We start from the raw sequence: 15,162 nt of genomic DNA, 5'->3' as shown, positions 1-15,162 counted from the left end.
ACAAAAGCTCCAAAATGCTTATTATCAGCAGGGAGTTTATTGGCTTGTTAATCTTTTGCGCGACTCAGTGATTGTTTCATCAATTATTGTGATTAATTCTGGCTTCTCTTTTTACATGGATAATCATAGCTGTCTGGTTTTTAGTGTTACTGCCACTCACAGGATATTTCCTCTTCCCGATGCTGCTGTTGTTACTGATGATCTGAAACTGAGCCAAACTGCTCATTTCTGTTGTGACCATGTTGGAGGAGCAGAGCGTTTGTTCCAGGGTTGATAAACGGCTTTGACTTCAAACTACAAAAGTCATTGTTGGGATTATTTTACGTGTTTTGAGTCATTTTATTCCACATAAAATCACAGCTGGGATTTAAACCAGCAACGTTTGATATTTGTGACACGCATTTCCTGTCTACTACCTGAGTTTCACAGCAAAATAGTCAAATAAAAAGATCTTTCACCACAGCTTCAATTTCTGTCGAATACGTCACAGACATATGTAACTGCTGGACCAGGAGATGCTCGGCTTTATACTGTAGAGTCCTGGCATTAAGTTGTGTATATAGCCGTACTTTTATTTGAGGAAATACAGTAGTCATGGCCGAAAACTTAGTACTCTGCAGCAGACACGTGTGTCCCAAGCGTAGCATTCAGTCTCTGCACGCTCTGCTTTTGGTCTCCACCAACTCCTGAGGGAAACATCTGGTTCTAAAGCTGCTCAATGCTTCACCAGTTAAGCCTGAAACATGCTTCTACGTTTTCACGGGCCCGTAAGCGCAAGAGCCCTTCCGGGTCCCTTACGTGCTTATGTATACCTTCTTACGTGCTGATGGGCGTCGCCCCACTTTTCTAAAATTTACGGCAAAGCTCTGCAAGCTCACTCAGCCCGCAAGGCTGTGATTGGTCTGCTCTACATCCCTTCTGGAGCTGCATTTCCGGTTTCATGCCCCATAATACAGGCAGAAACAACGGGAGATTTAGAAGAATGAATATGGACCAAATAGAAGAGAGCGTTTGGCAGAAGAGATCCGAAAGTATGTCCACTTGTATAACCCGTCGCTGACTGGCCGATTTGTCCGCCTGAAAAAGGCTACAAGGAGCTGCAGTAGCTATGTAAATAAACAATCGATGAAGAAGAAAGAAGGCGTCTCTTAGGTCGTCTTCGACAAAAAGCATTACTCCGCCTAGTGTTCTGGCGCGGAATTGCTTTGTAAGACGCGCAACTGTTGGGGAAGCATGAATGACAACGAGTCTTGCGCCACAGCGGCGTGAAAAGACGCAGACGCAGTCGCAGAAGCATGTTTCAGGCTTTAGTCACCAGTTGGTCACCAGCCGAGCAGATTGTGTTGAGGAGGTTCATACATCGTTATCTGTGTAAACAGCTGCCTGACATCGTGGCTGGACAGATAAACAATGAATTCAAACTCTCAGGCTTCACAGAGCTTCACAGACTCAGGTGATAATTGCCCATCGGTTCATCAGTGTGTTTCCATGTCTGGTGCATTTGAGTGAGTCCTTTCATTCCCACAAACAAACCAAATACCACGACACTGCCTCTGAGTTACCTCAGATCTCTTTATCACCTTGCGTCTCTTTTTATCCGTCTCCTTGTATAGATGAAGGCGCAGGTTGCGGATGGCTGGCAGGTTGTTGAATTCGAAGTGCTCGCCCCAGAACACCGTGTCGGTGCGGGGCTTGCTGGTGGTGCGCGCGTACAGCATGTCGTCAAGGCAGAGCTCGCAGTAGTAGCGCTTCTTGGCTGGAAGCTCGCGGGCCTCGATGATCCACAGTTTGAGCACATTGTCCACCCGCCGGCTGTTGTCCTGCGAGGAGATGGAATCGGGTCAAATGAGGTCAAGTGCGTCTCATTACAGACTCATTACAGAACAGAGAGAAGAGATGAATGACGAACTGCAAAGAAAAAACAAGAAATGGAAGCAGAGACAGTGTGTGTGTGTGTGTGTGTGTGTGTGTGTGTGTGTGTGTGTGTGTGTGTGTGTGTGTGTGTGGGTGTGTGAGGCGACAGCAGGGCAGCCTGCAGGAGAACAGAATAAATGACAGGGAAGAAATGGCTGAGGACACGGTGGTTGATCTTCTGTGGATTTGAAGGGGGTCGTTTGATGAAGTGCTATCAACTCAGGACTTGAATGAAAAGAAGACAGAAGACAGCACGACAAAAAAGAGAAGACATGAGGGATCGGAGGAGCAGCTTGGCCAAACTGGGTTGAAAAAAAATGTAATCAACTTTAACATAGAAACACACAAACGACACAATGCACATGTGCTACAAAGACAAGGGGGGGGGACACACAATGGTGGTAATGTTTGTGTAGACAGCTACACTTCCTAATCAGGATCACAAAGACCAAGCTATATTTGACATCCCCCACGGGAGGTGAGTGTGCCGTGGTGATTGCTGTGTGATGTTTCAGTGGACGGGGGGGGGTTGACTCATTTCAACTGGGCTGGAAATGCCACTGCTGTTTGCTTCAGACTATTTGAGTCCTAATTTAGACGACTCGGAACGTGAGCCTCAGCGAGATCCGCGGCGCTTAAGTTCTCCATTTGCACGCTCTCTGTTAACCGGCGCCCAACACAACACCAAATTAATTACAAACCCCCAAAGTGTTAATGTGCCGGGCATCTGGTGGCTCAGTCTGCTACGTGCACGTTCAGCACAGAAAGACCAGCGTGGGCTTGAGGCCTCTCCTACGATCTCACGTTACATCCTCACTAGTTTCTGTCCTGTCTCGATTTCACTATCAAAAAAAATCAACAGAAAGCTGCAGCGGCGTGGGGAGCGGCTGCTCGGCTTTTTGAAAAACCAAACAATCAAAGCTCAAAGCGGATTTTCAAAAAGCCTCGTAAGGACTCGTCGTCTCTGCAGCGAGTCTTATCTCAGTCGATGCATCTGGTGCGAGTTGCACGGAGCCCGTTGCTTCGGGGCGGGAGGAGAGCCCCCACACGGAGTCCTTGGAGCTCCAGGACTCAGCCAGGACCCCTGCAGCCGGAGCATCTGGACCAGGCACTCAGCCCGGGTGAGGTTTCATCTCAGTCTGGCTTAATAACGTTTCAGTCCCCGGTTGCCATCAAAGCTGCCTGTTCACTTCTTTTCTTTAATAACCGAGAGGGGAGGGTACGGGACAGTTTGACAGAATTATGAAATCGAGTTGGTTTTATTGATATAGCACCGAATCAGAAGTGAAGTTATTTCAGGGCACTGGTGATAATTAGGATAGTGGTTTTTACTCCGAGCTGATATGAAGAGCTGAGCTTTGTATTTCTCAAGCTTTGAGGATGGATATAAAACCACAGCATCTTAAAAGCTGCACTGAAAATACAACATTGTATTTTCTTAAACAGCTCCATGAATGAATGAGGATCTCATCTGACCTAATTAACGATATGAGAAATAGTCATCACAGATGAGAAGAACGTGCACCTTGTCGAGGTTTGATGATATAACCAATGGTTTTAAAAACTGCTTCACTCGTTCACAAAAATGTCAAGAGAAGAAGAGTTTGATATATAGAAGTTGATATATCAGAGGAGCAGAAACGATTAGAAAACATTAACTGTAAAGATAAAACTAAGACAGAAGGTTTGGACAAAGTTACAGACTGAATAAAAGAGAACTGTGATTCTCAGTGGTCATGCTCTCTTCAGGAGATTCACTATAGTGTATTTCAACAACTGGACCTGCTTGTGTTTCTTGGAGACGTTTCACTTCTCATCCCAAAAGGCTTCTTCATCTCATGTGATGAAAGTTCTTCATGCATCTGCTCAGTCTTTGTTTTTTACGAAGGCATCAGCTCGTGAAGAAGCTGGATCTGAGTCTTTCCTGCAGGATTCTTTCAGCTCGGCCGTCTTTCCCAGTTCAGTCCAGATGTGACCAAGTGGGAGTTGTGTTTTGTTTCCATCTCAGGTTGAAACGCAAGTTGCCGTCTGCTGGTTTCCTTCGAGTCCTCTCTCAGACCTGAACTCGTCAAAGTCAATTCATTCCAAAGTGTGCTGCAGCGTTTGTGTGAAGATTCTCAGTCTTCAGAACTGAAGAAGCCTTTTGAAAGAGGTGAAACATCTTCAGGAAACACAAGCAAGTCCAGTTGCCAACGTGTAAAACTCCTTAAGATATTATATGAGACAACTTTATCGCCTATGATAGGATTACAGTGACATGAACATTGATTTTGGACAGGAACCTGGAAAAAGAACCGACGGAAAATTTGGCTGTGCATCAAAAATCCAATTAAAAACTTATTCCGTTGATGTGTCAAATAATAATTTTCAATAACTTTCTCTTTGAAATTTAAATATCTTTCTTTCTTTCTATCTTTTAATTGAAATATTTGAGTATTGTTAGTTTTTAACTGTTGATTCATTGATTTTTACATTCCTGTCACTATTTAAATTTGTATTAATTATTTGACTGAATTTCTCATTATATTTTTGTGTGTGTAATGTTGATATCACTTGTATCTGCCTCTTAAGAACAAATCTTTCCACAGGTTTGATTCCTGCCTGAGCTCCAGATGGAACAGACCTGGACTCACAATGTTCCATCTTCTACCTCCAGTCCCTTCATGTCTCTCACGCTGGGCCGGTGAACACGGACCTGCTGTGTGGCACTTTACTGACGTCTCATCACCTGATTTAAAGATGTCAAAGTGTTTTCAAAATAACAATTCCGATCCTCCCTCCCTGCGACTCTACCTCCTGCAGCTTTAGCGTTTTTTTTGTTTTGCTTGGAGAGGCGGCTTCATTGTTCCACACAGACACACACAGACACGAGGATGGAGTGCACACAGAGGAATGAAGCGGTGCGCTCGTATTGAAAACAGACAACAACGGCAGATGGGGAGGAGAGAGAGAGACACACAGACAGAGGGATCCTTTCCTCTTTTCTTCCTCTAGCGCATCCCTTTCTCTCCCCTCACCTTGTTGGGCTTGACAGCTCTCTGCAGGTTCTCGATCCATTTGTCTCTCTCTGCAGCTGAGCGACACGCAAAGCACTTGGTTCCCGAGGCCGTGGTCACCTGAGGTTATAGCCAATAGCAAATTCAACAACCACAGCCATTAGTAACTATGGAGACTGCAACTGGGGCGCCAAAACAATGTCTTGCATTCACTCTCAACCTCTGTCAGGCTCCACTAATGGAACATGTGATTGAAAAGCTGACAGACTCCTGCAGCACAGTATAGAGGGACAGGGGCTCATTTCCCAGTGTCCTGGTTTCTTCTATTTTTAATATATATAGATATATAAAAAAAAGAGACTATATTTCATTTCACATCACTGTCACTTGTCAGGATGGATCAACAGTTGTGTTGCTATTTGCTGCTCTGTACACTTCACTCTGAGCGCGAGTGTGTGGCGCCCTCGCTCCACACTGCAGCTCAGCTCTCACCTCAAAACAGTACTCTTGTCCCAGGATGCTGGAGTGGACAGGTTTGATGATGGCGTCCTCGTCCAGGGTGAGGTCCAGCGCCTCGGCGGCGCTGCTGGGAGACAGCAGGGACTCATGGGAGTGGGACTCTTTGAAGCTCTGCATCAAACGGGTCCTGGGAGGAGACAGAGTCGTGGTTAGATAAAGGGGAGGACAACAAGAGGAGCTCTTCACTGAAGAGGACACGGTGGACAAGATTATCAGATTATGGGAATTTGATTTCAACATTGTCACATCACCAACAAAAGTCATAAATATCCAGATCCAAGAAAAAGACTCTTTACCAGTAACACAAAATGTGTCTTTTAGCAAATAATACAAATACAGGAACATAAATACAGAATTATTTATATCTATATGCACATATGATGCACTTGATAATGAGTCACAGCCAAAAACCTTTCATATTCCAAAGAGGCAAAGAGAGAGAAAGAGGAAAACACTGCTGACAAAGATTCTCCGATTCTGTGCTCTTATTCTGAAAGGCTCAGTTTGATATGTGAATGATTTGTGTCATGTCAGCAAATACACAACATTAAAATGATATATTATTATAAAATTAGGACAACTGGAGACAAGATGCAGCACATATAAACCAGATATATCTTCTTTATTTTTTTTAGCTGTCCTTACCAATAAAAGTCTATTTCCCCCTCAGGGCAAAATATTTTAAACTCCACAAACATCCTTTTACAAAAACAAACAGCGACATTAATTCTGCCGTGGACTCACAGCACAGAAGTGAACATGGCTTCCACTCAATCCATCCATCATGCTAACACTCACTGGACTCCCACACACACATGTGCATGCACAAAGTACGACAAATACAGAGCAGCTCAGCAGAGTCAGTGAGACACACACAAGAGGACACAGTCGGTCTAACCGGAGAGCGAGCAGGGACGCTCAGGTGTGAAGAAGACCCTCAGAGCAGGAAAGAGAGGATGGAGAGGACAGAAAATAGAAAAAGAATCCTGCTTCTCCTCCGTGCTACGTCCAACTCTCAGCTTCTCCTCTTGCGCTCGTGCTGCTTTTGTCTATGTTCAATCATAACGTTCATCAACAGAACACTGATTACATGTGGGGGACCAGGGGGGGGGGGGGGGGGAGAAACACAGAGATGGAGAGAGAGAGAGAGAGAGAGGGGGAGATAAAAATAGACCCAAAGGAATGAGTCAGTTTGAGGGGAATACAGAGATGAGGAGAGGAGAGGAGAGGAGAGAGAGAACGTGGGGGAGGTCACGAGAGGATGGGAGAGAAGAAAAGACTGACGGAGCACGAGGTGAGGGGTGGGGGGTGTGGGGGGGGAGTCGAGGGAGAAGACCTCTCGGAGGAGATCACGTCGATTATGTAAACAGCGGATCCTTTGGAGAGGAAGAAAGTGAGAGCGCGGATTAGAGGAAGAGGAGCGGAAGGAAGTGGTGAGGGAGGATGTGAACAGGTCGGAGTGGAGGGAGGGATGAAGGGATGGAGGGGTGGAGAGGAGGTAGAAGAAAGTCACACAAATTATATTAATGTGCTAAGACTGATGAACTGAGAACAACCTCAGCAGCAGCCATGATCAATATGAAACTTTCAAACTGATTTGGTGAAGGTGAGACTCTGAGAACAGGTTTTATGTTTTACTGCTGTAAAAATAAATGAAACTCAATGAACCAGCTGTGACTCATCAATTAGTCAATCAACAGAACATTCACTTGGAGTTTTTAAGACATTTAATTGAGCTGAAATGTCAAACACAAGCATAGTTGGTGTCTCTCTGTTTTAAATTGTTTTAAAAGGAATATCTGTGATTCTTAGACTTTTGGTTGAACAAGATATTACAAGATATTTTGGGCTTTCAGAACCTTTTTTTTTTTCCCAGAATAACCCAAACACTGATAATAAATAATAAATGACTAATCAATTAGTTGGAAAATAATCGTCAAGAGATGAATAAACAATGAAGAGAGATTGTTAACAGGCCTGGTTAGGATTGACTAATATTACGAGAGGACAAAGTTAATCTGCAAGAGATTCCAGATTCTCGATTGTGATGGTTTATTCTATTATTCTCTTTTTTACATCTGTGTCTCTGCTGCTCAAACAAACAAAAGAAGATGTCACATTAGGCTCTAAGAAACTGGGATGAACATTTTTGACTAAATTCTGACTTTCTCTTTACACTATTGAAAAGGATCATAATCATTGTCAAAATTAAAATAAAGATATTTGATTTGAGGCTTCATATTTTACAGTTTAACCCTTAAACTTAGTTATAAATAGGAATTAAGAGAAAGCAAACATACAACCAAGTGTTTGGGACTTGAATTAAGATAATAAACGTATTTCATAACACATCTTCTCTGCATTGTAAATTCTGTAAAATAAAAGTTTTTATATCAGAAAACATAAACGCTGATGTTCATATTGACCCATTAATGGCTAAATCAATAAAATAAATCAACAGTTTAATTGATAATTAAAATATAATGCTTTGTAGAACAAACAGGTGAAGATACCTGCACATTTATAGAAGAGTTATAGGAGCTGTATACGATGGAGTGGCCTGTGGTATTTAATGGAGAGGAACTCTAATGAGCGGGTATTGAAAAACAATGTGTAACCATAAATATCACAGCAGCTTTTAGAGCCTGGTTGGGAGCTGAGGAACTGCTCTTTTACGGCTGCATCAATTTAGATCCATGCTGGAAAACAAAGTGTTCTCAGCAAATCCTCCCTGGATGAATCAAGATAAAAACAGGGAGTGATTCCGAAAACAAAGCTGCAGATGTTCCCGGACCTCGCTGGCAGGAAACGTCCAGAGGAAACCAGGAGTAGTGAACATGCGGCGAAGGCCTTGGAAAACAACCTCGACTTCACAAGATGACTTCTTCTTTGTCCGTCTCCTCAGACCGAGCGGGGATAACAGACATCTACAACCTTCCCCGATGAATAAATCATGTGGAAACGCACCCTGGCTGACACCTGGCTCTCCGGAGGGCCCTATCACCCGAGGTCATACCATCAACATGACCTTGTCCACATCGGAAGTTTGAGTTGTCGGCTGTAACTCTTCACTTGGAGCTTTTAAATTAACTTAGAGCTAAAAACTAGTTTAATAATAATTGTTAGTTCTGTTCATCTAAAGACTGAATATCTTTGAGTATGGGACAAAGTAATATCATTTAAAAATGTCAAATTAGACTTTAGGGAGATAAATGTGATTTATTTCAGTATTTTACTCAATTTATAGGCAAAAAAAAGATCAATTAGTCCCAAAAACATCAAGCAGATGAAATCTACAATCAACCTCCCTGTCTTTTGTGGCCCTGTGGGCAGATCTGAGTAAGAGAAGGACATTTGTCAAGGTGGAGCTTCAAGTAGAGACGAGAGTAGTACAAAGTTTTTATGTTTTTACACAAAGGGGACCAAACAAAGTGAAAACATGTTCATGGCAGATGTCAAACCAACTGTTAAACAGCCAAACAACGTAACTTATGAAACAGAAAACAAAGATTATAAAGTACTTTCTTTTATTTATTATCTATGACAGGGTATTGGCGCAGGGCCCGGCTGGATATTATGACAGTTTTTTCATTAAATTACAGCTTTATTCTGGCGTCTTCAATATGACGGTGATACTCCCTCCTGATTCTCCTTTTTCTTCCTCAACGCAAAATCTTTTGGCGAAATCCAAAAACACTCTGATTCCTCAAAGACTCTGCTCTGGTGCTGCTGTGGCTGAAGAACGTCAGAGCTGTCAGCCCGACAGTCGGATACAGAGAGAGAGGAGGTGTAATTATGCAACTCTCCCACTGACTCATTATGGTCTATACAGCCTCCATATGGCTGTCTGCTGGTTGCCATGGAGAGAGCGGGGATGGTTGTGCAGAGAAGCAACGAGGGTGATGGGCGTTTTAATTTGAAGGAGAGAGTGAGGCATGAGTGTGCAAAAATAATAACAAGACTTTATAAGATTGAGAGAGATAAGTGAAGGATAGATAGAGAGAGGGATGAGACGAGAGGGAGAGAGAGAGAGAGAGAGAGAGAGAGAGAGAGAGAGAGAGAGAGAGTGAGGCATAAGTGTGCAAAAATAATAACAAGACTTTAAAAGATTGAGAGAGATAAGTGAAGGATAGATAGAGAGAGGGATGAGATGAGAGAGAGGGAGAGAGAGAGAGGCATAAGTGTGCAAAATAATAACATGACTTTATAAGATTGAGAGAGATAAGTGAAGGATAGATAGAGAGAGGGATGAGACGAGAGGGAGAGAGAGAGAGAGAGAGAGAGAGAGAGAGAGAGAGAGAGAGAGAGAGTGAGGCATAAGTGTGCAAAAATAATAACAAGACTTTAAAAGATTGAGAGAGATAAGTGAAAGAAAGATAGAGAGAGGGATGAGACGAGAGAGAGGGAGAGAGAGAGAGGCATAAGTGTGCAAAATAATAACATGACTTTATAAGATTGAGAGAGATAAGTGAAGGATAGATACAGAGAGGGATGAGATGAGAGAGCGAGAGAGAGAGAGAGAGAGAGAGAGAGAGAGAGAGAGAGAGAGAGAGAGAGTGAGGCATAAGTGTGCAAAAAAATAACATGACTTTATAAGGTTGAGAGAGTTAAGTGAAATAAAGATAGAGAGAGGGATGAGATGACAGAGAGGGAGAGAGAGAGAGAGAGAGAGGGAGAGAGAGAGCGAGAGAGAGAGAGCGAGGCATGAGTGTGCAAAAATAATAACAAGACTTTACAAGATTGAGAGAGATAAGTGAAAGAAAGACAGAGAGAGGGATGAGACGAGAGAGAGATAGATAGATAGATAGATAGATAGATAGATAGATAGATAGAGAGAGAGAGAGAGAGAGAGAGAGAGAGAGAGAGAGAGAGAGAGAGGTAATAATAATATCTACCAATTTCTTTCTCTCTTCTTTTCTTTTGGCAAATGAAGAATTAACAAATTATAATTTTGATTATTATTATATTGAGTGATTGGATTATAATTAGACCAATTTTCCAATTAATTTATTAAATTAATATTATTATTCATAGTTGTAGAAGTGATGATTTAGAAGGAGCTGGATTTATTTGCATAATATTGTCAACAAGTCATAACAACACAATATTTGTCGTAATTGTATTATTTACGTATCACAATTATCATCGGAACTGTTTCACTGGAACAATTTAAGAATTCCTTCAGCTTCCTCTTCCTGCTCACATGCAGAGCGAGACACAGACTGATGGAAGTCAATTATATATCCAGAGAGGAAACGATATATAGACGATAACCAGAGGCCTGACCCCGGCACACACAGGGTCACAACACTCCCCATCACAGAGAAACTCCATCACCTCTTAACAAAATCCACAACTGCTGCATTTAATAAAACTGGCACTTTCCCAAACCGACGTGATTCTGAAGCGTCTCTAAAACGACCACTGCCTGAGAGATGTGTCATCCCAACATCCTGTTCCCGTCAGAGCGATGCTTCAGAGTCTATAAGCAGGGTGAATTGTGTCATGACGTGCATTACACAAACAAAATGTCATACATAAATGCAGCTACACACACACACTGCAGGGCCACACGCAGCCAGACACACGGCAGATACATCCACACATCTGAAATCACACACACTGACCTGTCTTGGTCGGCACTGCGGAAGCGGGGGAGGATCATGTGGCGGAAGCTGCTGGTTCGGTCCAGTTTGGGCTGACTCTTGGCCCTCTTGATCGAGCCCTTCAACCTTCTACTGAGGAAACTCTGGAGCGATGGAGGAGGAGGACGAAGAAGAAGAGGAGGAGGAGGAGGAGGAGGAGAGCAAGGGCAAACAGATGGAAAAGTCGAGGGTGCATGACGCGCATGGTCGAGATGTGAAGACAGGACGGAGGAGTCGAGAGATGGTTTTGAAATGATGGACACGTGTGATGAGCAGAGGAAGTCGGTGTGGTTTGTGTCGGGTGTAATTAGGCGACACACAAATCAGACGAACACACAAATGAAACACATAATGCATGATTTGGGGGTGGGGGGGGGGGGGGGGGGGACACAAGGTACATTTATTATCAACAAGGAATCAAACACCCACACGTCCACAGAGAAACTGCAGTGTCCTGACCGAGCCTGCGGTGGGCAGTGGTGTGCCACACAGTCCAGAGCGGCAGTGGGAGGCTCACAGTAGGGGGGGGGGAAGCAGTTTGTCCTGTGTGAGCTTCCATAGACGATCAAAAACTCACATAATCACAGACGCTGAAACAGGAAACTTATCACTGACGAGGGAGAACATGACGGCGTCTGCCCCCGACACTCTCGCACCAACACACGTGGTATAAGTGCTTATTACAAACATAAACACTGTGTGTGGTTCAGTCCAGTTTAAAGAAAACAACACACTATTACAGCTCCAGATAAAAACAAGATATAGAGTCAAGAGCTGAGGATTAACACAACAAATAATAAATTAAATCATCTTATACAGCAGCATATCGGTCTAATAACACCTAACAATATAATATTTATTATTGTTTATTCTTATAATGGTTTCTCTCTGAGAGAATTAGCTGATTGGACAAACATGTAATTTCACCTCATGTGACATTCAAAGTGAGACAAAGTGAAACAAGATCTTTCAATAATCACAGAATTTCCAATCTAAGAGTGAGTAATAAAATCACTTGCTCATGTTTCACTTCTCAAAAATATGTGTGTCATGGTAAATATGATATATCTTAAATATAATGTGTCATAAAGATTTTCTGAATTATCTATAAATCAGTTTGTACCTATTTTAAAATAAAAATGACAAAATTTGTTGCTTTTCTTCACTTTCACCTGATTCTAAATTTCAATTTGATAGATCTATCGATTAATCTATTGATTAATCATTTAATATTATAATGGCAGAGATATTTCACACCTGAGATAATTCTCCTCAGAACGTTTTCATCCCTCTAATAGCATTATAAAACAATAATACTCTCACATGCATGAATCCCAAATCGTAACATTTCAAAGCTGCTTCCTTTTCCCTCTAAACCAATAAGAGCTGTGAATATAACTTCAAGTGTCTCTAAACATGCATGAAAAATCACTTGATGTTCCTTCTCTCTTATCTCCCACTGGAGAAGCTGCACTCACTCAGCGTTCAGGTGGCTCCTGAAGACTCGCTGTAATGTCATTTACGCACCTATAGCATGACAGAATTATCCAGCAGCAGAATGGCTGGAGGGAAATGACACCTCGTCATCTGGAATGAGTCAAATGGCTTTGAAGCCTGTCTGGAGGATATGACTAAAGACTTGGCTCCATCTGCTGGTTCCGAGCTAATAGCCTGCGTGACTAAATCTGATTTGATTTGCCGCTTCGTCTGACACTTAAAGTCTTGAAAAGAAAAAACTATTGAGTACAGTGAGGAGGGAGAGAGAAAAGCCTGAATCACAAAGAGAAGAATGAAGTCACGGGGAGAGAAAGGGAAGGAGACTCCGACTTCATCTGCTGTGGCTGTGTTTAAATCAAACGCACAGAATCACTGAGCCGGTGTCGTCAGCTTGAGGCAGATGACTGGTGTCATTTAGGGTTTCGGCTCATTTACAGCCTTCCACATTTGGCAGATGCATTTTATTAGGTAATAATTAGATATGTTATTTTAAAACACTAATTGTCAAACCGCAAATAAATCGCTGTCTGGGTTAATGGAGCTCAAAGTGAAGACTGTTGGCTCATAGGCAGCACTGAACATTTACTCACAGTACTTTTCTTTAATACTTCATACTTATACTGCACCGTAAGTAAGAGCAACGTATTATCCTTTATTATTTTGCTGCATTTAGATACAACTACTTACAAATGAATGCATATATGATAAATCTCCAGTGATACAATACAGATCTGAAAGAATATGTTGATTAATCAATTAATCGATTATTAATCAGCATTTAGATGATGAGTTTAGATGAACAATTATTTTAGTCATTTCAAGACTAAATGCTGGTTTTATCTGTTTACTGTTAATTGAGTATTTAGATTGAATCAGAGTAAACAGGACTGATGACTTCATCTTGGATGAAGGGAGAACAAACTGCAATATAGGAACTTACATTTTTTATACTTAAGGTGCATTTTACTAATAACTACCATCTTACTTTTGGCTGAGGGACATTTTCAAGGTAGAACTTTACTATTTAATTTTATCTTTACGTAATGATCATATTTAAACACTGCAAACAAATTAACAAAATGCAGCGGAGCCCTTTTAAACTTAAACTTCTGAGACCTGAGAAGTCAGAGTGAGACGTTCCCATATTTCCAAACTACGATATCTCCACCCTAATGAGGTGTTTGCACCTGTAACCAAACACTAGTAACATGAATATTTCCCGTACATGTAGATTTAGTCAGTGTCTCTGCTTCAGCGGTGTTTGTGGCACATACCTCAAAAGGGGGCAGTGGTGGAATGAACGTTCCTCGCGCCACTGGACTCGAACCGGCAGCCCTCCAGTCTCCGCCCCAGTATGAGAAGGGGTGGGAGGAGGAGGATGCGGCGGGCGAGTGGGGCAGGGTGAGGGACAGGGAGGGGGAGAGGGGCAGCGAGCGGGGCAGGGGGGGCGTGCTGGGCCCTTTCTTTGAGCCCTTTCGCCGATGCTGCTGCCGATGCGGCTGCTGGCACGGGGCGAAGGAAGGGGAGACGGCCAGGGACAGGAGGAAAGGGTGGAGCGGGGTGCCACTGGCCCGCCGGCAACAGGTGTGGGGCGGGCCCAGGGTGGGAGGAGGGGGGAGGGAGAACGAGAGGGTCGGAGGCAGCGAGCGAGGCCGGGAACAGAGGGGGTTACTCACGGATTGTCGGAAGGGTTGAAGGGGGGCAGTGGGAGAGACGTCCATGCTGGGCTGCTTCCCTGTGGCTATGCTCTTCCGCCGGGGGCGATGATCTAAGAGAGAGAGAGAGAGAGAGAGAGAGAGAGAGAGAGCGGGGGAGAGAAAGGCAGTGGACAGGTGAGACACCATTACACAGAAGAGGAAGAGAGGCATGAACACTGACCGAACACTGCAGCCGTTTACACAGGTAGAGCAAGAGGAACGTGGAGAGAGAAAGCTGGGGGGGGGGTGAATAAACAGCCACGGGGGAGTTGTTATTGACAGTGTGTCTGGAGGAATGAGGGAGGGGAGCGAAGGAAAGCAAGAGCTTGATGGAGGTCAGAGGTGAGTGAGGCAGAAATAACACAACGCATCGCACACCGGTCCACGGGCACTGCTGCAGAACACACAACACTCAAACACACCTTCATCCCAGGAGGGGGGGGGGGGGGGGGGGGGACTGTTGAAGTGATAGATTTTCTGTCTGGATGCGGGATGAGGCGAATGTTAATAGTGTGCATGTTGAAAGGAGGAGCGGGGGGAGGGAACCGAGAGGTGCACGGGCAGAGAGGAGAGAGAGCATTAAACAAACAAAGTACTTATTGACTCCCGACAGCGACTCACTGCCTCACACACTGAACTGACCGGTAAGAGAATAAAGTTCTGTCTCAGGCGCGTGATGGACGACGGAGAGAGAGAGTGAATGTACAGTCAGAGAGGAAAAAAAAACAGAAACCACAAAAGCTCCCAGAATTCAAGTTCAAAATCTATGTGAGTGTATAAATCAGCAAACGGTTTGACCATAAAAAAACTAATCTGCTGCTGAAACTCTGACACTGAGTTGTGATGATGAGGAATCTAAACGAGGGCGATTGTTTCAATTAAATTACCCACAAA

At 43.5% G+C, this 15,162-nt stretch overlaps 1 protein-coding gene across 1 annotated transcript in view; it reads right to left on the bottom strand.

Moving 5' to 3' along the window:
* Positions 1-15,162, bottom strand: part of syngap1b (synaptic Ras GTPase activating protein 1b) — an 85,770-nt gene that overhangs the window by 23,306 nt on the left and 47,302 nt on the right. Inside the window, 5 exon segments of the mRNA XM_053433515.1 lie at positions 1,581-1,820; positions 4,932-5,030; positions 5,403-5,556; positions 11,057-11,178; positions 14,248-14,339. Of these exon segments, the coding sequence (XP_053289490.1) occupies positions 1,581-1,820; positions 4,932-5,030; positions 5,403-5,556; positions 11,057-11,178; positions 14,248-14,339 (707 nt within the window).

Source organism: Pleuronectes platessa, chromosome 10 (genome assembly GCF_947347685.1).
Source record: "Pleuronectes platessa chromosome 10, fPlePla1.1, whole genome shotgun sequence".
Lineage (NCBI taxonomy): Eukaryota > Metazoa > Chordata > Actinopteri > Pleuronectiformes > Pleuronectidae > Pleuronectes > Pleuronectes platessa.
The sequence above is the reverse complement of the archived record's forward strand: the minus strand, read 5'-3'. Positions and strand labels throughout refer to the sequence as shown.